Source organism: Oreochromis niloticus, linkage group LG17 (genome assembly GCF_001858045.2).
Source record: "Oreochromis niloticus isolate F11D_XX linkage group LG17, O_niloticus_UMD_NMBU, whole genome shotgun sequence".
Taxonomy (NCBI): Eukaryota; Metazoa; Chordata; class Actinopteri; order Cichliformes; family Cichlidae; genus Oreochromis; species Oreochromis niloticus.
The window spans coordinates 27090062-27116340 of NC_031981.2; the positions used below are offsets into that span (position 1 = coordinate 27090062).

The 26279-nt window shown below is 40.1% G+C and overlaps 1 protein-coding gene across 1 annotated transcript in view; it reads right to left on the bottom strand.

Moving 5' to 3' along the window:
* Positions 1-26279, bottom strand: part of exoc2 (exocyst complex component 2) — a 47614-nt gene that overhangs the window by 17151 nt on the left and 4184 nt on the right. The window contains exons 2-11 of the mRNA XM_019347155.1: positions 19182-19339; positions 17135-17311; positions 16105-16222; positions 13888-14001; positions 12379-12503; positions 6000-6080; positions 4839-4984; positions 2868-2949; positions 2659-2769; positions 1091-1201 (exon numbers count right to left, since the gene is read on the bottom strand). Of these exons, the coding sequence (XP_019202700.1) occupies positions 1091-1201; positions 2659-2769; positions 2868-2949; positions 4839-4984; positions 6000-6080; positions 12379-12503; positions 13888-14001; positions 16105-16222; positions 17135-17311; positions 19182-19299 (1183 nt within the window). The 5' untranslated portion in view covers positions 19300-19339. The remainder of the gene's footprint in view (positions 1-1090; positions 1202-2658; positions 2770-2867; positions 2950-4838; positions 4985-5999; positions 6081-12378; positions 12504-13887; positions 14002-16104; positions 16223-17134; positions 17312-19181; positions 19340-26279) is intronic.

A 26279-nucleotide genomic window follows, 5' to 3' on the forward strand; every position in this document is an offset into this window, starting at 1 on the left:
CTGTAACTACTGTCTTCTCAGAGGCAGACGGAAATTTTAAATGATGTTACCTGAAGAACAGACATCACTCTCAAAGTTGGGCTCCAAAAATGCAGTTCCTGGAATCACCACTTGAGGCTGGTTCAATAAGCAAGCCATCCTACAGACCTCAATATTAAAAGGCCCAACTTCACTAACATCACTAAGAAGCTTGTTTACAGCCTGGTGTTTAAAAAATGACACTGACACACTGACAACTGATGTGATGCTTTGAGGTATGGGGACTTTATTAATAAGTTACTATACATGTCCATGCCAGCATGCGTGTTTCTGTGCTTTTTTTTTTGCAAACTAGCAATTTTCTGCACAGTTGGGTTGGATGAGATTTCAGACTCCCTCTCCACCACATGTTGCTCTGCAGTGGAATGTAAGTGTGAAGTAAAAGGGGCCATCCCTGACATAATCATCAAGATGAAATTTAAATGTGGAGAAGTGGGGAACGAACCAATCCCCAGATCCATCAAGCCTGAGCCCCGGAAACCACTGTTACTTTTAGCATTAGACATGTTTATGTTCCAGCTGTGCTATGTGAAGCAGCCACCCACCCCACAATGCATTTGTGCGGGTGCCTCAGTTTGAGTGTGCACGCATGTGTCTAAGCAGGGCTGGCGAATCACTGGTCTTCCTGAGTGGACGGTTTCAGATCCACATTTTTCTGCTGGCTGATTTAACAGAGGAACAGCTTAATTGGGGTTAATTGTTCCAATCCATCTGTGAAGCTGTGTGTGTGAGTGAGAAAGCGGGTTTGTGTGTGTGCAGTAACATGTCAAGCGCTGAAACCTAAATCCAAAGCCAATGCTCCATCACTTTCATCTTATTCATACATTCATGAAAAAATAAACACACAGGCCTCAAGCAAGCAGCACAGGCTGGGGTGAGGGAGGCCGGCGAAGGAGCAGGGAATGTAGGCAGAGCTCTGGAACGACTGAGACACCGCTCTCTTCCCTCAGCTCACAACATCCACCAGCTGCCTGATTGGAAATGCTAAATAGGGGCTTTTCACTACATGTGCAAAACGAGTCAACTCAGACAAATGTGCATTTTTAGTCACCTCTCTGGCCACTGATGAACTCATCTCTGCAGTTCTGCATCAGCTGCAGGATCCACTTGTGCTGAGCGTCGATGCACTGCCATGCTGGATCTCCTGGAGCATGTAGGTCAGCCTAAAATCCCCATTAGGTTTTACTGCACTTTGTCTTTTTGCATAAAGCGTAGAGGACGGCTAATTCAAATCACAATGAATTCAAATCACCATAAAAATTCCACCACAAACTCCTCACCAAGCAGAAAGAAAGAGAAAGTTGCATTTAAATAAAAAGCTGTTTGAAGCACTAAGCGTAAGATATGACTGTCACATTATCCGTTTTTTACTTCTCGACTATCATAATGAAAAAAAATTCACGATGACGCCATCATGACATTTATAAAAAATATTTTTTTACGATATGCAATTCTGATTTTCCTGGATGGTGGATGCTCATATCAAACACGGTCCAAGTGTCAAGATAATGACACTCAGTATTGCCTCAGAGACAAAAGCTCAGTCCTCTGCTCTACATGCTTCATTTCTTGATTCTATATGACATCAATAAGAGCAGGGGTCTGGCTGTGAGCACAAAGCCCCGCCCACCTAATGTACAAACCTTCTCTTGACATGGGGCACCGCATCAGAAGCTAAAACAAGCTTGTTTCAGACAGGATGAACTGAGAGGCTGGGCAAAGGCTCAGTATAAGATAATTGAGGAACATTTTGAACTCTGAATCATGCAAAGCAACTCTAGTAGAGTCCAGAAATGAAAATGAGATGAGCATAAGCGCATATATATATGTATGAATTAATTAATGCTCTTGTTCTTTAAAATCAGGGTAAAAAACCACCAAAAAGACTACAATTTTATTTTGAAAAGAGAGTGACCTTGCGAGCACCAACATGTGTTCTTATCATCCTCTATTAAAACTAAGGGGGGTTTGAATAGCTAGGCTCTTTTAAGTTAAGATATCAGACGATTCACCCCCAAAGCTGTGGCCTGACCTCCTCTGCTGTCACTCTAAAAACCAGCCATTCATTTGTTTCTCATTAGAGGGTATCTTTCAAAAGTTTGAGAAACAAGAACAAAACAAGCGCACACACTCGCACACACACACACACAGCTTCCACCATCCACGTGAAGAGTAAACAGGAGCTGAGTGGGCGTTCAGAGCTGTGCCTAATGTACCAGGATGAAAGATGTTGCCATTTGCCATGTGGTTGAGAGCTGGTCTCTGTGATCCTGACAGGTTGGTCTTCACAATAATAAATAGGCAGAGACCACAAGTATGAATGGACAGATGGATGAAGTGGAAAAAAAAGAAGGAAAAGAAAGACAGGGGGAGAGAAAAATAGAAGCAGAAATAAGAGAGCCAGACAACAGAAATATGATTGGTGAACTGAGGAAAGTGAGAGGGGAAAAAAAAAAGAAAGGGTGGGGGGAGGAGGTTGAAGTTCTGGTAAACGATGACACAAGCAGACATCAAAGAAACCAAAGGGAGTGGAGGGACTTGTCATGACTTTCTGCTGGATGCTGACAGAGTAGACGTGTAAAGAAAAATATCCAAACTTGAACAGGGTCATAGAATTGTAAAGAGACCTGATGTATCTTTTCTGGTCGTGAAGCGTAGATGGGGTCTGCAGCAGTTTCTCCAACAAGAGACTCCGCAGAGCTCCAATCCTCGTCTCAACCTCAGCGTACACTGCAGTAAAGTAGAGTCAAAACATTGGTAATCACCATAACAATCAGTTTCGAAAAAGCCATGAATTTCATGCATTTGTTGAAGTTAAAGTAGTTTACCTTTTTTGAAAACAGGGACCTCAGTATTGCCAAAGAGAGACTTTGCTTTCTCATAGTCATTGATCACCACATCGTAATCTCCCTGGAAAGAAGAAATTGTTCATTTCATAATGTACAGTTTTTTAACTCATCAATCATGAGACACACTTTGCATTTAAGCCTCTCTAGCTCCACCCTCTGGTTGACAATCATTTAAGCTGTGTGTTAAAACAATAAAACATTGCATTTTGTGGGCCTGTGGTGAGTTTATAAATCAGAATAAGACACCTATACAGCCCCCCAAAAATACTACTACTACTACTACTAATAATAATAATAATGATAATAAACATTTGTAAAGATCAAAACTGCTTTAATTAACACCTTTGCTTATACAAAAAAAAATGGAAAATCAGGAAGTAGAGAAATAAAATGTGTGTTATTTGTGCCATTATGTGGCTTCAACTGTTAGAAAGAGCCATTGTTTTGCTCTACTTATTTATACACTTATGTGCTGCCTACTACTACCACACAAACTCCAAACTTTTTGGGAGAACCAAATCAGGACAATGTCCCAAACTGTCATTTCTTTCATTTAGAAAACAGCAGGGCGCACTGTGCTTTAGTCCCACACTCACTAGTAGAAATGAACCACCACTTCTACTCTTACTAATCATTCAAAGCTCTTTATTCTACAAGCAGCATTTACTCACACATTTTTACAGCACTTTATGCTATTCCCTGCTTTATTCTTGTCACATCCACACCAAATCCAATCGAAATCCAGGCACAGGAAGAACATGGAAACTCCACAGAGTGTGAGTGCTGTGAGGTGACAATTCTAACCACTGCACCACTGTGCCAAGTACTCTGTTTGTTTTAGAAATGAGAACTGCCTGATTAGAGGCTAAGGGAGAAAAATCTTCAGCCCACTGGCTTCCTGCGACTTCTCCTGAAAACTCACCTTCTCTATCTCCAGATGTGCTGACAGCTGGCAGCTTTAAGATCATTTAATGTCTGATTCAACTACGGCCTGACGAATCCTCGTAGAGCCTATGACGTAACCCATGTGAGTGCACCGTGTTGTTGGCAGCATTCATGCCTGTGCTTGTGTACATTTCCTCATATACATTCTGATAGTTTCAGCAATCTCCCTCCAGGAATTTGCTAACATTTGTAAGCCCCCAAATTTTTTAATATTGGGTTTTTTAAGTTGAGATTATGATTGTTTTTCTCTCACTGATATATGAAAAAAAATGTAGATGGAAATGCACAGGAAGAATTGATGTTGGTGAACAGGCTAATCCCAATAGCTGTGTACTGCCTGGACCCAACATGCAGTTACATTTCTAGAGAGGTGGACGTTACGTTACGCTGTAGGGTTTTAGAGGAGTTTGTGGTGATGATGTTGCTATGGCATAGATTTTCCACTAAAGCTTAAACTCCCAGTAAGTCAGGCGCTTGTGTTTCCACATGCAGCTCAGCTGAGAAAAGTACAGGTCAGGGCTGCATGTGAGGAAACAGCTTAAGTGAAGTGAAATGAGGTAGCACATCTCATGGGGAGCATTAGCTTTTATTTTTCCACCAACTAAACAATAATAAGTCACGGGATAGCTTGATAGCTACATTAACTGAAACAGGATTAAACGAATGGTAAGCAAATAACCAGTCCTAAACATTGTCCAGAATTTTCAGGTGTAGACTATAAAACAGATTTTCATCTAGTCCATAACTCAACAAAAAAGAAAAACTGGTGGTGAGGGCAGACAATCTGAGGAAAGGTGGGTTATCATCCAGAGGATGGTTCACGTCCTGTTTAGAGCTGTGTTTATCTTTTGCACTTGTTTTACTGTTTCACATTGTCCACACAGGCTTTTTACCCTCTATTTCTCTCAGTAGTTAGGTTTAAGAACTGAAGACTACTTGGTTTAGGAAATGATTGCGGTTTAGGTTAAAATGTGCCCATTAACACCTGAAAACAGGGTTAAGTACCTTCTGAATATTCCGTTCAATATTGAGTGGCAGGTTGAAGAGAAACTTGAAACGCTGCAGGACGTTGAGTGCATTGCGTGTGGAGTCAGCTTTGTCTTTCCGGCCCAAGACCTCCTGGAAGAGAGTATCGGCGGTATTGCTCGCTCCTACAAGAAAGACAAAGTGAGAAAGAGTGAGAGAGAGTGAAGGAGGCTGGAGAAAATGAGAAACTAGGATCCTATATAAATAAATGCTGATACCACATTTCCCTCTTATTGCTGGTCTCTGGTTTTCTTCCCGCTCTGGATGTTATTTGACACAGAGAGGAGCAGGAGCAGAGACTGAGCTGCTAAGGAGAAAGTGACGGCTATCTCTTAGTCAAGCTGCTTGGTGGGACCTTTGCACAGCTGACTTGCTTCGTGGGTGGCCTTGGATGTGCCGTCAAATAGAAAAAAAACGCGAGTTCTTCTAATCAAAACAAAACTCCACCCGCAAAACAAAATCCCTGAAGGAAAAACAGCACGAGACCAAACAGGGGAACATCTAACATTTTTCCCTCACCAATCTTAGCTGTGACATTTCACAAGACTATTTCGTGATAGGCTGACTGGCGCCTATGGTAGTTTGAATCGCTTGGTTTTTGGGGGTGAACGATAGACTGGACCCTCTGGACCATGGGCCCTCAAGTCTGGGATGAAAGCTATGTCCGGCTACGAGGTTTATTTATACTAGAAAAGGGGAAAGGACCGGCTTACTGACCCTCCATTAGAGCAGTCCCATTATCATGTATGACATGAAATGGCGGACACACGAGCACGCACACGCAGGGCCTGCTGAGGGATCTGCACGCTAAAAAAAGAACAATCTGCAACGGTGAAACAATGTAGACGTGTTTGGTCTGACGGCACAGTGCATCAGAGTCTGTGACAACTGCTGGATGCTGAAGGTGGGTGATCTACAGCACTGCACTGGCTCTTTACATACTCATTTTGATTTGTATTTTAATGTAGGCTATTCCCCGGCAGTATTACCAAAACTTTGTGTCACTGAGATTTTGTTAATTCTGGAACTTTCAGTGTATTATTGAGATTTCTAAATTAAAACACTCCCTAAAAAAGCATCACAGGACTCTGCTGAAAAGCCCTTGTGGAGTTTTCGTCTGCACACTGATCGAACACTTACTGTTGAGGATGTTTTCTAGCCGCTGAGTCATTGATCCCTCCACTTTCTCTGTGCCATCAGATTCCAGCTTCTGGTGGATAGCTGCAATGAATAAATAAATCACTGTTAGCTTATTTCACAAAATGCAAAAATCATAACTTAAAGCATAGAAGGGTGAGAAATATAAGACTGGTTTTGCGTTCCCAACGCTGCAGAGTAACCAATCCCCGGGAACATTTTCAATTTCAGGAACCAAAGGTAAAACAAATAAACATGCCTACCCCCGCGGTAGATGGGAGATAACTGCCTTGGTTCTCCACCCACAGATGCTGTTACTGAAGCCACACACCCCCATGGTTGTTCCCACGCAACAAGGACCTGACCTTGTCCCGGCAAATGACTGTACTGGATCAATTCACCTAACCAAAGCCATCAACAACAAAGTGTGGTGGTCTTGGGACATTTGGAGCCCTCTGACCTGGAGGCAATGTGAATCTTAAAATGTTTCCAATTTTGGGGAGAGCAGAGCTTGAGGTCTATATACCAAAAATGACTGTACTGGGAGCGTGGTGGGGAGCAGGAACTCTCTGATGGTTTGTATCAATCACTTAGCAAGAAGAGCTTTACGCAGGAGAGGGATTTTTTTTTTTTTATAAAAAGGAACGAGGGGAGAAAAGGAGAAAAAAAAATAGGGAGAGAGAGCAGCGGGGCTACCCCAGTATATAAATAAAGAAGTGGGCAGCTGGGTGGTGAGAGCTGCAGTGTGGGTTTATTGACAGAGTAGAAGAGAGTTGGAGAGGGTTTAGAAGACTTTCTCATACACACTTGTGAAGCAACTCAAATATGTGACAAGCAGACACCTAAAGAATGAAGACAGGATAGAAACAGATGGCAAAAAAAGACAGTACACCTCTCCGTTTCCTTCTCTTCATTTCTCTGTCCTCCCTCTGTTGTTCTGATGCTGGCTGTTAGCAGAGCTTGACAGCAGAGGGAGCGGGAGGCAAAGTGAAGGGGGAGTGTTCTGAAAATAAATATACGGGTCCGTTCTGACAGACAGAAGCCTCAAGGCAGAGACCGAGGTATTCCTAAAAACACCCAGTTCAAACATGCCATTGCCTAATCAGTATGGACGTCACTGGCCTCTTGCTCTTGACCACCAGAAAATGAGGCCAGATGCCGGTTTGGTCAAAAGCTCAGAGACGTGGGAGTGTATACGGGAGATGGCTGAATTAATAGGACTGAACACAAAAGAAGACACACGCATACACTGAAGGTCTGCTTCATGTCTCCACACTCCCCCCTTGCCCTACTGCCAGTTTGCCTGTCCTCTGCATGTGTCACATACTCAAGATCACATGACGTCACAGCTAACCTAAACATTAGGTCAGGGTCCGGATAACACACGAGCCAGGACCTGAGGAAGAGCTGCAGCTCCTGCTTAACTTCCTGGAACCGTCGAGGCAAAAAAAAGAATAAGAATAAAAATACAGTGTCCCTGGTTTCTAAAGTCGGAGATGTTTTGACTCCAGCAGGGGATGGGGACTCAGGGAATAGGCTCTGGGAATCGTGCATTTTTGGAACACGGTAACCATTCCGCTTCCTGCGTCAATGGGAGACTTCCTTTTCACACAACAATGAAAAACCTCAAATTTCAACATTTTAGTGGCAACAACCCCAGAGTCCCTGACGGACTGTCAGTCAGTCAATCAGCCAGTTTGTCTGCGTCCCATAAGCACGCAGACAAACTGGCTGACTGTGTGTGTCTGGCTGATGGCTTGGTCACATTTGTCACCGAGGCTCCATGGCCAAACCCCATCCATGTCTTTCACCAGTGTGTGCTGGTTCACAAGCAGTGGATTTTTTGTTGTTTGTTTTTTAAAACTGCTAAACAATTCCTTTCTAAACATAAACAAAATAATCCACAGAAATTTGGTAGTATCAAAAAAACCAAAACAAACATGTACAAGTGAACAGGGTTTCTTCAGCAGCATAAAAATAACACCAACACAAAACACTACCTTAACTATAAAACAGAGCTCATACATGCCAAGGAATTTGAAACATACAAATTTACAAGGGTTTAGAGCTGCTTAAAAATGTACATTTTCAGCATTCCAACTCAACTGGCCTCCAACATCAGGACTGACAGGGCTGAGTTTATCTGGCAGTAAGCTGGATCACCAGGTATAGTAAAAGCAATTAGACTGTTAGCTTATGTTACAGGAATCCATGCAATTTCTGGTCATTCCTGACCCTCTGAGAAGAAACAAAAAATCTTTATTCTTCATTAAGTGAGGAAGATATTTACCTTTGAAGCTGGTAAAGCCTTTTTTGGAGGCACTGAAATTTTCCCTTTACAGAATGTAAGATTTCTACCTTTGTACTTCTTGGTAACTAGCACACTTGACAAAGTTAAGCATGACTTCGTGTCTGATACCCTATTAACCTAATGCTACGTCTACCCAGGGCTGGTGTTCACAGGGCCAGAATTCCATCCATGCATCCATCCATCCATCTATCTATATATGTATGTATCTCTCTCTCTCTCTCTCTCTCTCTCTCTCTCTCTCTCTCTCTCTCTCTCTCTCTATATATATATATATATATATATATATATATATATATATATATACATATATATATATATACATATATGTATATATATATATATATATATATATATATACATATATGTATATATATATATATATATATATATATATATATATATATACATATACATATATATATATATATATATATATATATATATATATATATATAATATATATATATATATATATATATATATATATATATATATGTATATATATATATATGTATATATATATTTCTATATACTGAATTTTAGAAGTTGACAACATCCCTTTTCTTTTTTTGTTCCTTATCTTTTAGATTTTTCTTGGCACGCGGTCTTGTTATGTGTTGGTGAGCTTTTTTTTTTGAGCTCCTTTGTGCAGTGAACATGCACTCTTGCAATATGCTAGTGCAGCACGGTGGTGCAGTGTGCAGCACAGCTGCTTCATAACAAAACGGTTCTGGATTTGAACCTGCTGCTTGTCTGATTAGTCTGCAGAGGTGTGAAGGAGGAAGTTTATCCACAGTAAAGTTTAAAGAAACATTTTGTTTTCAACAACCTAACAGGACTACTTTTCAGCTTTCACTTATCGTCATCACTATTTACAAGTTCTTCTCAGCTTGTTTTCAGCTGGGTAACCTTGTTTCTTGATTTGCCAAAGTCTAAATTAGATAAGGTGATATGAGATTTTATTTTGCTTTGTGCTGGAGAAGCTTAGCTGTACTGGAGAGCAATTAAGAGGCAATTATTTTGGACAAGAAGAAGAGAGGGAGAGGCAGAAAGTCCACAGATGTTCAAGTCAGAATCCTGCTGTTTGTTCTAAACATTTTCTAGCTGCCTCATTTCTTTTCCTACATTTGGCTCCTCTCTGTTGTTTCCACCTTGTCGGCAGCAGTACACTTGCATTGAAGAAGGAAAAAAAAAGCTCCAGACGTCGCCTATTAAAGTCATCAATAAAAATCTCACATGCAAGCAGAACTGAAAATAAACAGGAGAGGAGACGAGAATGTTGTAATGGTGACGAAGAGGCTTGGAAGCACCACAGCAACTTCTAATGCAGCACATTCTGAACTACGAGAACACATAAGTGCCCTGTTAAGTTTTTCTATTCACTGTTAATTTTTTTCTAATTCTAATGGACACTTTTCAGGTGAGGTTCATTTGGACCAATTCAGAACTGCAGAGAGCTGCCAAACATCGAAGAGAGACAAAGAAAGGATTCACAGTTGCTCTGACAGCTGTGTTAACGAGCCCTGGCAGTAAACTATTGCAGAGCTGTGTGGAGCTGGCAGGCTCAAAAGCAGCATGCTGGCTGGTATGTCGGTTTGGCTGACCATCCATAATGTACAAAATAGCTCCACTTGAGCCATCCGTTTTGGGCCTCCACTTCATCTTTTATGACTGGAAGCCAAATTTTGGCATAAAAAGGATGCTGCAGGCCTGCAATGAGTCATAGTGAGCAGACAAGATTCAGGAAGTTGAAAAATGAACTTTTAAGTCATAATTCCTCTTCAAATATGAGACAGTTTCTGTTCTTAGTTCTATAAAAATGTCTTTTGAAAATCAGTGGTCACATAGCATTGCAGTAACAGACATTAACTGGTTCGACACTCTCGTAACGTCTCCTGTGCTACCAAGTGTTCCTTCAAAACATTGATACGTCACTGTTAAGTTTACGTGCCATGAAGAAAATAAACTTACGGAGACTAAAATCAAGTGCAGAATAGAAAATATCGGTGAGGAAAATGCTAACAGATAAAGATATCATGACATCTACCAAAAAGCTTGAACATAAAATATCTCTAAGCAAAGCTTGAAAAATCTACACATTTGTTGAATTTCTTTAATAAAAAAAACGGTTCTTTAGTCAACCGGAAGAAAGTTAATATGACAAAAACCAAAAACTGCTAGTTTACACATCAGGAAGTTCAATAACACCATTAGTATTCATTTGAAGACACATTTCATGCCATCTGATTATGTAACACTATATATACTATATTCACTGACGCATACTCCCGCAGTGAAATACCTGTGACTTTCTGTTAGCTTAGAAATGCTCCACTACATTCAGTAATTAGTTTCTTGGTGTGTCTGCATGTACTGAAGTAGTTGGCCGTGTTGCGTACCGTCGAGTGAGCTGAAATATTTTGCCGTCTTCAGTTCTTTGGAGATGAAGACAGCCTAGTGCTAATCCCAGGATGCCCAAAGGTCACCACCAAGTCAAATTTAAGACTTATTAAAAGCACTTTAAATTAAACTTGTGACATATTTTGGTCGAGTCATAGAAATATCTAAGAACAGAAATATCATTGGCTGGCACACAGAACAATTTCCTTACTCAGCATTTCAAGACTTTAACTAACAAAAGTTCTTGTTAATCTCAAGACATTTGTCATTAAGAGTGATGCTTCTCATTTCTACAGACTAGCAAACAAGCAAACAAGTTCAGAGGCCAACTGATCCCCACTAAACCAACTCATGAGGGATTTTAGTATTTTGCGGGTAATTTTCTGGAAATAAGCCACAATCATTTAATTGGCTAATCTATCCTGTCAGCCAACTGTTAACTCTGTTTATAAGTAAAAAGCCAAAAAGAGTTAGTCAACCTATGAAGCACGAGCTTAACAACACAGTCCTACTGGGAAATCTAAATGTGTTTTGATGCACCAACCAGGAGCACCACTCGTAATGTCATACAATGACAATAAAGAGATTCTTCTATTTCTGTTTTAGAAAGGTATTATGTGCTGGAAATTCATGTGGTGATGTGACTATACTACAAGCATTTAAGATCCATCCAAAACAAATTAAGACCTTTTAAAGGTCCATTTAAGACATTTGAAGAATGTTTAAGGGGACTTAGTCATCCTGAATTCTCTGTTGGCTACACACATATTAATTTTTGATAAGTACTATATCCATCTCAGTAACTTCACACAAGCCAGAAAGCGTCACAATAGTATGTGCTTGTGAGTCACAGGTCACATGAGTCCACCCATGGGGTACTGCTTCCCTTCAACCCCTGGAAACTGTACATTTCCCATTGGTGCAGTGGGCACACAGTAGGCACGCTCAGTCTGAACGTGAGAATGACTGCGCATTGTTGCCACTGGTCATATTGGGTCTGTTATCAGCACTATCAGTCCTAATACTCTGGCGTGCATTGTGTTGGGCTGCTCCGTTTATTTAGATTCAGCCGCTAACAATGAAAACATTGCCTCTCTTCCAACCGCGGCACAAACATACGGAAAGCAATAATAATAATGATGGAGGCAGAAAAGTGTACATATAAATAGTAAGGGGAAGTAACTGAGCAGCTAAGGCGGGAGCAAAGGGTAAACAGACAAAAGTATGAATGATGAAGTGAACAATCGATTTGAGGTACCTGGCAGAGCGACAGCCGTCAGTCTCTGCTACCTTGGAATCTTTTTTGCACGCAGAGGTCAGTGAGTGTGTGCGTGTGTGTGTTTACGTCGACTTTTCAGAGTGAAGCGAGAGGCTGTGTGTGACAGGTGAGAGCTGATCTCATTTTGATGGAGGTGAATTAACTGTGTTGTGGTTGGCCAGTGCAACTTCAGTGCCAAGTAGAGGGCTTTCACACGGCGTCCAAATGAGCCTCTTTAATCAACTGCAGCTAAACCGCATGTGGGGAAAAAAAATCCAAAGACGCACTCTTCCAAAAATCAAGAGCCATTTTCTAAGCGGAGAGTGAAGAGTGATGATTTGTAATGTAGTGTATTAATCAGACATCATTTGGTGCTCTTCCACAGCACACAAAAATGTGTTAATTCCCCTCACCTGACAGAGCGTCCTGAGCCTCAAAGAATGTACTGAGGCCTCCTTTCACATAGGCCAGACTCCCCTCGTTCTTCTTAGTAGCCTGCTTCTTCAGATTACTGGCTGCAATCTTCAGCTGATCGAAGCTGTGAAAACAACAAAATGACACTGTCAGTATATCAAAGCTACAATTAATGATCACTTTCCATTTTTTAAATAAAGACATAAACCATGAAGGTTTTGTGCAACCAACAGTCCAAAACATACAGTCATATTTTTGAAACTTCGTGCGTTTCTGTATGTGCAGAGACACATGCACATCTGGGGGCACTTTGAGTGCGTGTGTCTGTGTGTCAGTGTCCTCGGTGAGGTTTCCTCCGCAGGAAGAAACAGTCACCCAGTGAGGTCCAAACAGAGGCCCCTGCTAATGCTGGATCCCAGGGTCTGGGTTACTGGAAGGCTAAGCAGGGGGAGAGGAAGCCAGGAGAGTCCAAAATAACTCTCCTCTTTTCTGCCCTGGCAGCTGTTTGGGTCAGCAGGCTGCCTTGTCTACATGTAGAAACTTAGTGAAGAAAATATAACCTCATTTCAATGGCACAAAACCACAGCTGTGTTCAAACTCATTCATTACTGGCTACTACCTATTTATGTAAATTACTCTGTGGTGATCTCATCTGTAAAATTAAAAACAAACAACCCACCCCACTTTTGCATCTTCTTAGGTAATTTTCTCTATAATAATTATGTTGTTACTGTCACACAATTAGAATGTAACAGGTTATGATCAGTAAGAGAAAAGACAGATATGCAATTTTGTGATAAACAGTACATTAAACTTATTTAACAAAACTGACTATATAGTAAATAGTGAATGACTTCAGATTCAGCCCTTGTGTACATTTTTCAGTTTATTCACTGCCATCCATACAGGAATATTTGAATTGTTTTAGCTAATTGTCAAACATGATGGGGTCTGAGACTAGCCTGCAGACAACCTAAATCCAGCCTGAACTGCTACTTAACTCAATTCCAACATAATGATCAGATTGTAACATTGGAATGTTTTATTTCTCCTTGTAACCTGCAACCATATTCTAAATTAGCTGTTAACATACTAGTGTTAGTAATGTGTGGCCCTTTGATTACTTTATCCAAGTCAGTAGTTAGTTAAGTCATAAGATCATAGCAGCACTAATCACACCTATTGGCAAGGAGTAATATTGGAAGAGTTCAGTCAAAGAGACACAACAAACCAGCAGCAGTTGCTGAAAACGATATACGAGCCTTGAGTTTGCTCCTATACCAGTATTAGTGTGAGTTTTACTGATGCACCTTATGCATTACGCTGTAAGCTCCTGTCTTGTGTCTAATTAATTGAGTTAAAGAAAATATGAGCTTCAATTTTTGGTGGACCTCTGTGAAAGGTAGAGATATTTTACTGCTTGTTTTTCTATTTTCCTTTCCTCCTTCTTATCGTTAGTTATGAGAGATGGTAGCTTAACATGAGTGACAAATTTGAAGCTTGTGTACCTGGAGCCTGCATGGTTTTCTATGAGGTACCAGGTAGCAGAGAAGTTCTCACTGGTGAAGTCTGCGCTCATTCCTGGAAATGTCAGCTCCAAATCTTTAGGTGATATTTTGCCTCTGAAAGAAGTCAGAGAGAAAAAAGATGAAGATAAAACTCGACAGTAAAAAAACAGAGTAAAAACTGTGGTGGAATTAAAATAAAGAAAATACCCGTATAAATATTTTTATAGTAAACTGTGTGTGAGCAGACCTTTGTAAAACAATTGAAGACGTTTTTAAATGTGATGTGTGGGAGATCAAGTTCTCCAGCAGGGGGCAGTATCCGGCGGGGATGTACTGTGGCTGGGAGAGCTTGGCGTGGGAAGTGCAGTGTGTGACGCCTGGTTCCCCCTGGAGGACCCAGTACTCATTAAGGAAGCTTGATCTTTACTAATGACCTGTGGCCTACACAAACTCAACCCCTCCCCACCACCAGCACCACCACCACCCACTCTGCAGTCACACATATGTACAAAACCCACATAAACAGTGCAGCATTTAAGTAAGAGAAACACAAAATCCATGTAAAAGAACACACTCGGTGACGTACTCGCACGCATGCGCGCGCACACACACACTCCAGTGTTGCTCTCATTATATACCTATTTAAACCTAATATATATGCTTCTTTTGCGTGTCTTATAACTTCTTCTCTGCTGTAGTTGGTATTTTGTCATGTTTGCCGTCCTTATATGCACCTCTCTTATTAGTTCAGCTGGAGCCTTCTTCCTGTAAATGGGGGGTTTTCCCTTCGCACCATCACCACTTGCTCATTAGGGGCCTGTATGATGGCTTGGGAAATTTTAGCTCTCATAAAGATAGGACTTTTGCTGTGAAAGGGCATGACATCCACATAAAACTGAATTACTTCCTAGCCCACTTGATTCCACTCGGAGCATGGATTGCAGCAGTTCTGGCTTCACTTTGTGACAAACTGTGCTCATCCTGTAATGATAAAATTTACTTCTGCTATTAATGCTAATATTTAAGTATGCAGGAATCTGACCACATGCAGATGCCGACACCATTTTCTTTTATTTTGTCTTTGTAATTTCTCCATCTTTTGTGGCAAGCAAACACTAAACAAGCAGTTTTTCAGCTCCTCATCAAGTTGCCTTTGAACATTTAGCTAGTGCCAACTTTGTTAGTAAACCTTGAAATATCACCACTGACAACAGTAAATGTTATATTTGACAATATGTTGACAAGATGCTCAGTCAACAAAGCTGCTATTAGGTTGATATGCTGGCGAACCCATAATTTACATGCTCCACAGGTAGCTTTTTATAAGCTTGGATATTAACAGGTATTACCAAGCATTGCACCCCTGGTAGGAAATACAGCACACATAACAAACAGTTAATATTCAGTGAGTGTAACCATTTAATGCTCAATCTGTCTGAAGTTGTTCAAACACTTGGAAGTTTAACTAGTCCAAGCATTACGTTATGAACAGCTGGTGCAAACAGTCCAGCTGAGTAACCTTCCAGGGACGTCACTACACAAAAATGTACACAGACACACAGACCAGACAGACAACAGGGTGACGCTTTATGGTGAACAAAAAACATCTCTACCTTCTGAGTGCCTTTGTGTAACACATTAAGAGCAACTGCTGGGACACAGATATCAATAGCATGTTTGTATATTATAATCAAAGAGAATCTTGTATACTTCACATAGTGCCTGCTTAATGCATCCCTAGGAGCAAGTGAATGGTACAGCCTGTTTATGGGGGTCTTGTTCCTGACCACGAGCGGTCACTTGCCCCCGGCCCCCTAAACCAAACAAACACTAAGCTAGAAATGCCAGAACATGACAGCAAAAACTATACGTTACAACTTGTGTATTCCCTGCCAGGCACGTGGGAGGCAGCAGCATGTTGCCTGCTCTCAGGCACTCTACAAATGTGTGGGTTTGCTGCCTTAGCTTTTATCTCTTTATCGTCATCCTGTCTGCTTTATACACAATTATTGTGTTTCCACTGCCTGTGTGAGCGGTTAGAGGCTGTTCAGCCATTGCTGTGCTGGCATAATATTTCAAACGCTGGCATATGGGGAGAGTTTGTTTCTGTTTAGGGATGTAAACCATGACTCAATGGCTGGAGCACTTGTGTTTATGGCGGTGGGATTGTGCCGAGCCATTTTTCTGCGTGTGTATTTGTACGCTCTTGGTTCATACTTGTCTATGTCGATGCCCAGGGGGTTGCTGGGGCGCAGTGACAGCGGAGAGATTCCTTTGTTGCGGTCTGTCCTGAAGGTTAATTCATCCACCCATACTGCAGACTGATCTAGGATACCTGGGGGACAGGACAGGCGAGACACTGTGACTGAGATATCCTTCATACTACAAATGTATTCACACAACTAGACAGTGACTCAAACATGCAAATGCACGACAAATATGCATTTATTTTTCAGTTGTAAATTATTTTGACTTAAATTTAGTGCAAATTCTGACCACTGTACTCTGAAGATACAGTACCTGACCTAATTAATTACACAGTACACTAGGAGGCTCTTGTCAAGGACTTTATAGTGACTCAAAACATTTTGCAACTTCAATAAACACATGCAACGTATACAGGGCACAAAGGATGTGGGGCATGAAAAAATGACGAACGTGGCCGGCCTTAGTTAAACGTTAATGCCAACTTTACAGCCAAAAGAATAAACACTCCTTGCTCATTTGAGCAACATCGTTGATGTGTGGTCGACTTCAGCCAATCACACGTGCCTGTGCCTTTTCATCAGTTTCTGGTTAGAATGTTTCAAGTTAAATAAACAATGTGAGTTCATCTAAAAAACATCACTGATGTGTGGCTGGCTTTAGAGAATCACACATGCCAGTTATTCATATTATTTTTTCTTAAAAATCATTAATTGTTTTGTCAAAATTATTATTATGTTTTTTTCAGTTATGGCTATTTTTTATGTACTCTCCCTCAGGTTACTCATTTTTCTCCATGTAAGGTTGTTTTTTGCTTTATTCAAATGCTTTAGCAATGAGTGCCATTTGTGGCTAAATAACCCAATTGTTGAATATCTTCTGACATTTTATATACAAGAAGAGAAACACAATGAATAAAGAGAATTTAATGCTAAACTAATGTAAATAATCATTTGCTGCAGCCCTTGTTTAAACTTGTATCAGCTCCTTTTGTCCAGGCTAGCACATAACAAATGACATGAGGGTGATATCTCAATCTTACCAATCCTCTCTGGCCTTATTAGTTTAAAGGAGACCGTAGAGGTGCCGAGGCCTCCGGACTTGGTGGTGACGATGATCTCTCCCTTGTCGTCTTTGGCAGGTCCCACGCGGCACACTATTTTGCTGGCCGACATCCACTCGGCTGTCAGCAGGCAGTTGTGACCGCAGATGGACAGACCTGAGACGGAAGGGAGACGGAAAAGGTGGAAGGAGTGAGAAATACAGACATGCAGTGACAGGGCAAACAAACAAACTGTAGCACATGCAGACACACAATCTATAACAAGAGGAGCTCACTTTAGGCAGCTCTGACGTCTATCAGCGAGTTTAGTCACCCGGGGTCAAAGTTCAAGTTGGGGTTGCGATGGGTGTGGGTGGCCTTGATCTTCCTTCCTCTCACTCAGCTCCTTTTAGCTAATGAGTGCCACTTCAGTGCTAAGTGGCTCATTACTTTCACAATGTGCACTATGCCCCTGCATCTGTCATCCTTTTTTTAAAACCCCTTACTAATACTATTTAGGCACTAGAAGGAATACACAAGGATTAGTTTGATATTTCCAGCTGAGGGGATTCAGAAAGCTTCACGTGTGCGTAATCAAACGTTACAAAAGCCCACAAGAGCCGATCAACAAATAGCCCATAAAACCGTGAATAATATGCCTATTAGAGCCCCATTTCCTGCCTCTGTTCTCTACTGGCCACTTTGTTTGAATACATAAGCACTCACACACATTTGTGCATATCTAATTGTATAATTCCAGGCCCTGGGGCATTCATGGTTAGAAATAGACCTCTATCACTGGCCAGTTCATGGCTTGCCAAGTGTGTGAGTCTTCTGGACTGGCCCCCTCCTTTCCTCACCTCCAGTAAAATCACAGAAGTAGGATAGAGTGACGAATATGAGGGGGGGAAATATCAGCACAGAAAAAGTGTGATGACAACAAGATGGCGGTAGCCCACCTGTAAAGCTGTAGAATTCTGGGTTTTTAATGAAAAATAATGTGAAAACTAATTTTCACATTAGTGTACGCTAGATTTGTAAAAGTGATCACAGTAAAATGTTTTTAGAGAGTAATCAGTCACACAAAAAGCAAAAAAAAATGTCAAAAGTCAAAGTTTAGCTGGTGAATTCAGACTTTTTTAAATGTGGCATTTTCTATATGTGTGTTTGTGTGAAAAAAGTAAAAAGTAAAGGTCATTCTAAATGTATAAAGAATTTACAGTACAAGAAACATGGATTACAGCTGCACCACAAATTAAAGTAGGTATAATATTTAAATGACTTTATGAACGGTGTTGGCCTACTTTTGGAAAGACTTCTATTTTTCAATGCTTTCAATACTTGTCAGAAATTAACAGTTGAGTGTTGCTCACATGTGTTAAAAAATTGATACAATATTGATTACTCAGTTAATCCCCAAATATGCAAGTTTAAACAGCTCTGTGCTCAACTTATGAAACTGTTGTCATGAATTTCTTATTCCAGAGCAGAAAAAACAGGTATAGTTCGTGTTTTACATAATAAATGATGAAAAACAAACTCTACAGCAGCTGCTTTAAAAATAGGGATTGGGGCTACAACAATAAAAGAAGCTAATGCAAGTGACAATTACAAAATTCTCAGACCAGCAACTCTCTCTCAGTGAACCACATAGTAATACAAGTAGTAAATAAACATGAAAATAAGTCATCATTCATTATTTATAGTTTTATTTTCACTCCTGTTAATTAATTAGTTAATGTGTTGATATCTTGTGAAGACAGTTCTGTGTACAGATCTAAAAATGTCAATAAACTGTACTGTATTTCTGTATTATATTCATTTGTAGAACTACACGTGCACATTTGAGTATGGAAAAAAAGAAAAGAAATATGGATAATTAGCATGCAAAACAGGACCAAGTTAAATACGGATGTCACTCCCCATAAAAATATCAATACTGTGTAACAGACATTTATGTTAAAAAAATAAACAAACGCAGACCTGCAACATTTTACCAAGACAGAGCCGCCTGTGTGGTTAGCTATGTGGTTAGAAAATGGATTACCGATGAGGTCGGCTGGGCCCGTGCCCAGGTTCTCTCCACGGATCGTGACTTTGGTCCAGGCTGCACCTTCTTTGGGCGATATGCCCGTGACGAGCGGGGGCTGCCGGGCACGAGACATGGTGACCTGAGGTGAACAGGTAATCTGGGTCAATCAGCACCTGGTCATGGCAAAAGAAAGAGAGGCATACACAACAGAATGAGGTCAGTAACACGGAACGCTGCACACTGACAGAGCAATCTGTGTAAAAATCAATGAAGCAGCCTACTGACAGAACATTAAACAGAGGTTTGGACAATCAGTTAATTAGTTCAAATGAAAGCAGTGTTAAAGTAAAAACATGTGATTTTTTTTTGCCTGATTTTCTACTGTTAGTCTGACACCTTTCTGTTTTTTTAACCACTGTTTATTCATCATAAAAACCATTTAAAGGAGTCAGCTTGTAATGTACAGTAAAAGTAAGCCGCTATCATTTTGACATATTTAAAGCATAATATATTGATTTAAAGGTAATACAACTGACTGAAAATATTTACCATTTATAATACTAAATAATTACTGCCCCGCGACTGGGCAAGTATTGTCAAATAACTGTAGTGTACAAGCATTTCCAGCATGAATCTGAAGATGAGGGGAAGAAAAACATCTTTGTATGTCAACATGGAACCATAGCAAATTAATGTAAAAACATTATCCTAATAACAAAAAAATGTAACCCTTTTTTTTAAATTCCCAAAACATTTCTTACTAAATTTCCAGGCAGCCCAATATTATGTTATTTAGTACTGACTAGAGTTGGCAAAATATGAGTAACATTTTGGCTGGCAGCTAGGGTTCATTTTCCACCCTGAACTTCTCCAAACAATGTATGCATTGCAGCAGTTATCTCTCAGATAATAGGAAAAATAGAGAAGCTAGCCAAGAATGAAGGAGCAGACAGAGAGCAGGGAGGAAAGGAAGAATGTAAACCTCACAGAACAGGATAAATAAACCTGGCCTCCCCAATCATTCCACATAAGCCCACACAATGCTGAACAGATTATGGTACCAAAGAAGGAGCACCCATGCAAATCAGTTCATGTTGGGCCTGAGTAAAGGAAGACAAGGAAAGGTTCCAAATGAAGGAAAAAAAATATGAAAGGATGTATTTCAGCAGCACAGATGTTTGCTAATAAATTACTGCCAGGTCTCAAAACGGCTGACCAGTCAAGACTCTCTGAAACAGCTTGAGAAAGGCTTCCGCCCTTTTGCTCGGCAGCCAAAACACGTTCTCCACAAACAATGCAGGAGTTCACACGGACTGGACCTTCAGTGTGTTCATGCTGGTAACCCTTTGCACAGTTATATGGCCAATAATTAGTTGTAGGTGTACAAGTTAGAGTTCCAAGAATGAACAGAGGCTCTTAAAGTCAAGGAAATAAAAACTGACAGAGCACAACATTTGGTTACTCTGCTTGTTATAAAGACTACAACAAAAAAGTGAAACTTTCAACACCTGCAGCAGGCTCTGCATATGACACAAGGTTTCCAACAGAAAAGTTGTTAGACCTGAAACAGCAAGGGGCAACGGGCTGGGATTCGCTAGAATTTAATACTGCACTCAAATAATTTAACTCTATCTATGACTATAACGCTAACTATTAGTTGTTAGACACAAAATAATGATTTCCCACTTCCAGCATAAAGAGCAAGTACGTTTTTTTTACTTCATTCTGTTAGCCTACATAAAATAACATCCACCTGTTTTTTAATCCCTTTTCTAATGTCTTTAAAGTTTTAAAGCTGTTTTTTTATTCACCTCAGTTTATCAAGAATAGCAAGATAATAAGATAAGTTAAAGTTAATGCTTGTAGTTTTGTTCTAAATAGAAATAAAAATAAAAACATAAATAAATATTCACACATAATCCTGGCAGGGGCCCAAAAAAGGCAGAAACCCTACATCAGGAACCATAAACTACATTTATGGGTGCAGCTTGTGCTTATCTTAATTTCTATTCATTGGTTATTGAAGGCACCTGTGAAAAACTTGATAACTGCTTAACTGTTCTTTTTGTATGCTTTTGTACAGCTTACAGACTCTCACAAGCTATTTTAACTTGTATTTAAAGTCCTTATTAATATGCAAAATAGTTGAGGCACAATAACCAGTTATAGATGAGTCTGACTCATAGCATTACTAATGTCACAATAATTCGGTGCTTTTCAGTTTTTTGTGAAAACAATATATATATATATATTTTTTTTACGTATTATTATTCATATCTTATTGAATAAGATTAGATATTTATTTATGGTTATCACTGGAAGGATGAATAACAATAGAAAATTCTTAACCTTTTACATGAAATTATTTAGTTAATTAAATCTAAAGTGTGGAAACTTAGTAAAGCTTTATTCAAATCTGAAAATCTAAAACCATCCTAAAATAATAATATGCTATTGATATGTATGCTGAAGATACCAAATCAAGTTTTTTTCTTTTAAAAGATTACATAATAAAATTCAACTAAATAAAAAGCAGACATATTTATCAATTATCATTAGTTATATCTACATTCACAATAGCTTTTGAATTGACATGGTGAGTGCAAATAAACCTTTCTTTCAACATGTGCTTCATGTGTGTACTGATAGCCAGTGTCAGTAATGCACATATGATAATATTGTAAATATTATTTATTATTATTAAATATTGCAAATAACTGTATAATTGATGAGGTTTAGTAAAGTAATGACCGTTTTGCGACATCCAAGCAGTTTTACTTTTTCAAACACAATAACTCTGAGTAAAAATCTAACATGGTGACAGTCCTACATTGTACAGTAAAATATTCTATGCTAACTCTGGAAAATGCCCATGTAGCATTAAAAAGTTGTGAAACTTTTGGAATAATAATAATAATCAATAACCTAAATTAATGTCTATACATTTTCTGTAGATTAACAACAATTACGGTTGAGACGCATCATTTCAGTACTAATCACATGCACCTCAAAACTCAACAGTTGCTGAATATTCGACATGTAGCACTTAGGTTTAATGAAACTATATTTAAAAAATGGCTCATGAAAGAGCAAAAATACAGAAGCACAAAAGCAACCTCACCTCACCCCACTGACACACACACACGCACACTACAGCCCCTGTCCCCAATTACCCTGACATCGAACAGTTAACATTAAACCTCCAGCGGGATTTACCTCATGTTGTTGCTGCTGCCCTGTGCTTGTCAGAGGAAATGGAGGGGCTATGGGTGTGACATGCAGAAGATAAGAGGTTAACAGGTCTAAAACAAGAGCTTGGTATATCCTTCATCAATCCCACATGTTTAGAGTGGGAGCGGCAAGGGTGCAGAGGACAGGGCTCTTTATTTTCTATAATTCTAATTCTGCTTCCAGGAGTGTTTCTATCCTTTCCCCACTAATCTTGGAAATACACGTGCACAAACACACAGATAGCCTGGCCCCACACACACACACACACACACACACACACACACACACACACACACTGGCAGAATGACAGCTCAGCTAGGTTGCGTGCGAGGGGCCCGAGTTGGTGTTGTGTGGTCTCTGCAAGTGTGTGGAAGGATCTGCAAAGAGGTCCAGGCAGCTCGTATGTGTGTGTGTGCGTGCATGTGTGTGTGTGGTCTGGGTGTGTGGTCTCTGGCGCGGGCCTGGGGAGAGCCTGCTGACGGCTTGGATGAGAAAAGAGCCGCTGTGTTTACTTTACTCTGGGGGCTGTGCATGGACACGGGAACACTGCCCAGACCCCTCTCTATAACAGCAGCGTGCACGCACACACATGCGATGCACAGAGTCACACAGAAACTACAGAGACCTCTGCACAAGTCTCATGTCATGCACCACTACAAGTAAACTGCAAACAAGGTAATAGAAACTATAACTTCATACGGGCAGAGGCTTCACTGTGAATAGATTTTCCTTAAAGTAGCATGAAAAGAAAAACAAAATCTTAATCTCCAACTGGAAACTTATGAGGCAGGCAACATTTTCCGCAAGACTTACAGAGGTATCAGCCTCTAGGGGGCATTAAGATCCTTAAGATGATACCCCACTTAATTCTAACAAGTGAGGCCAACAAACAATGATAATACATTAACAGATTTAGCCTCTTTCGTCCTGCTCAAGTCTCCTCCAACCATGATCTCCTCCCCGCCTTCAATACCACCAACTCCAACCCTTCTCTCTCTAGTACTAAAAAGGCAGGTTTGTTTTCCTTGGAGGCTCACTAACAAACAGCAGGGTTGGCTCTAATCTGTATGGAAGCTGTGGAACTTTGAGGTTTGGGATCTTCTTGCAGAACCACTAACAAGTGACCACCCTTCCTTGGCTCAGCGCTGGAAAATGCAGACACAAATGAAAGACTTTCCATTAAATCGCTAAAATAGATAAAACCATTTCATTGTAACATTTCTTGATGCAACAAAAAAAAAAAACATATCAGAAAAGATTTACATTTTAGAATCCCAATGGAACGTCTTGCATATAAATCGAGCGTTTGATGTTGATATTTTTTATTATGAGCGCACGTTCTGATCTGATGCATTAAATCAACAGGCTACCAGCAAGTATGTTACCATTTCCAGTATTTTTCAAACAGGATTAAATCAGGTTTTATTATGTATTTTATGATCAAACGTATAACAGTTAAAGAATTATATAAAAGAATATTGTTGCAGAATGTTTCTGGTAAAAAGCATAAACAGTCCAACTCATGTTGACTACACTTTACTGTTATTTCAAATGATGTACCAGGAAAAAAGAATCCAGTAAAATGGATTCATAAACCGTGATCTGGTGTCACTAGAACCTTAGAACTGATGTGTAGCTGTAATCAGCTCAAAAGCTAAAGAATCGGTCTGACAGACAGACTCAAAAAAACGGAACAATTTCTCAAGTGATATAGTTTCACTGTACTTCAGTTTTTTGTTAAGTACTCCATTGTCTGTTTTTATTGTGTTCAATTAAAACAAAAAAAATGACCGTCTGGGGACGGGAACTACAAATCACCTTAGCCTGTAAATGATGTGGTGGTTGTATACATACTGTATTCACTAACATTGAATATTCAAATACAGGAAGTTTTTATAAGGCAAAATAATGAAATTAAAAACAGACACTGGCTAATTCCAGCTCTTCAAAAGTGAGCATTTGTAGCTTTTCTGTGATATTTGGATTTTACACTGGTGGTACTGGTTTACACAAACAAAGCAATCTGAAACCATCTAATTCACATCTGAATGACTGGTATGAACTTTTTTACGAATGAATGCAAAATTCTGGGCTGATATAGATATCCGGTGCCAGTACCAAAAAATGTTATTTGCAGATATGCCAATATCAGTAAACGAGGCCGATATATCAGTCCATCCCAGACATTTTCACTATTTTGTTATTATGAATTGAAATACAACCACTAGATAAAGGAAACTGGATAATAGCTGAATGTGATGAGTTTTTAATTTAAATGATTAGCTCCATGTCAGACCCCCCATATTCCTCTCCCAATTTTTTGTCTTTGGTGAAAAAGGAACCAATATACTCCTAATAGTCTTCCTGGAAATGACCCCCCCAAAAAATCTTAGGCTTCAGACATAACTGCTATTGATATATGGCAGAACAGTTATGTCTACCATCGGTGACCATCTATGGTATCTGACCAGACTTATCAACACATGCCATGACTACAGCGTTTATACCTCAGATAATTTGCTACTGAGCATTTAAAGGTGATCCACATATGGCAGTGATTGGTGTGTGAGTGTGTGTGTGTGTGTGTGTGTGTGTGTGTGTGTGTCAGGGAGAGTGTGATAGGTTTAGTGGGCACAAAGAGACCCATTTAGACAGCTCATCACACTCAACCCCCCCCCAATCATTATAAAATCTAACTGGCTGTTCGGTACCTCTTCCACACACACATTCACCATTTCACGCTGTGCTCTCTAACGTAACCCAAACACCAGATTCCATCAAAGATCCCCCCCCCCCCCCCCCCCCCCCCCGACTCCTCTGAATGCACAGAGCTGGCCAAACATCACCCAGATGACTGGTCTGATCAGACAGCCTGGGTGGATTCTGAAAAAATCTTCCTCAGTGTTTGCTCACACCAAGGCCACTGCATACCTCTAAGGTGTGGAGAGGGCCATGCAGCTCAAAGCCAGAAAGGGACCAAATGCTAACAAATTGTGGAACTACTGACCAGTCATTTTGACAATGAGTCAGCGCTTCTACTGCGAGCGGCCAGTCTCAGCCCTCACGGAGACTTTTCCGTGACAGATAAGGAGAGCAGATGATCAAATGTGTGCTTCTGGTTCACTGGCCAAGCATCATGATGTCTGCCTACAGGGTCTGTTATCTTTAGGGCTATCTGTTTATTTGTTTGTCAGTCTCAAGTGCTTTACTAAGTTATGCCTAATGAAGCGGAGTCCCCAATTTCCCATATAAAAATCCTGTACTAATAAACACAAACATGAAGTATAGGCCTGCAAATGCAAGACAATGTTTTCAGAGGATTAACAGGCTGGAGACAGGCGGCTCTGCCCAATGACAAGGCGAAACTGAGCAGTTTGAACCTTCATAAGCCAGGTTATAACACTGCTGCCCCAGCTTTTTCACATTTAAAAACAACACATCACCAGCGTGAGAAACATCCACTCATATACTACCAGGAGTTATACAAAGACCGCTGCTTACACTAAAACACTTTGGTGGGCTTGTAATTAATTATTAAGGTTTACAGCATCAAGTCATTTACTATGTCTAATGCTTCAAAGAGCTGCCAATATTGTGTTGAATTTACACTCGGTCTGTCTAGCACAGGGATACAGTCAAACTCATTTTTACATTGAGGACCACAGACTGCCCCACACATTTTCATCTGAAATGGGCTAGACGAGTGAAACTGCCCTTTTTGTCAGTGTACAGATGTCTAAGTGCACATTTAATCCCTGAGAATCCCTGAGCACACCTCAGTTTTTCTACATGAAAATGTGTAAAATGACAGTAAAAGTGTATTTATAAAGAATACTTTTTTAACTGAAATATCTGTACACAGTGAAAAACATGAAATTTTTT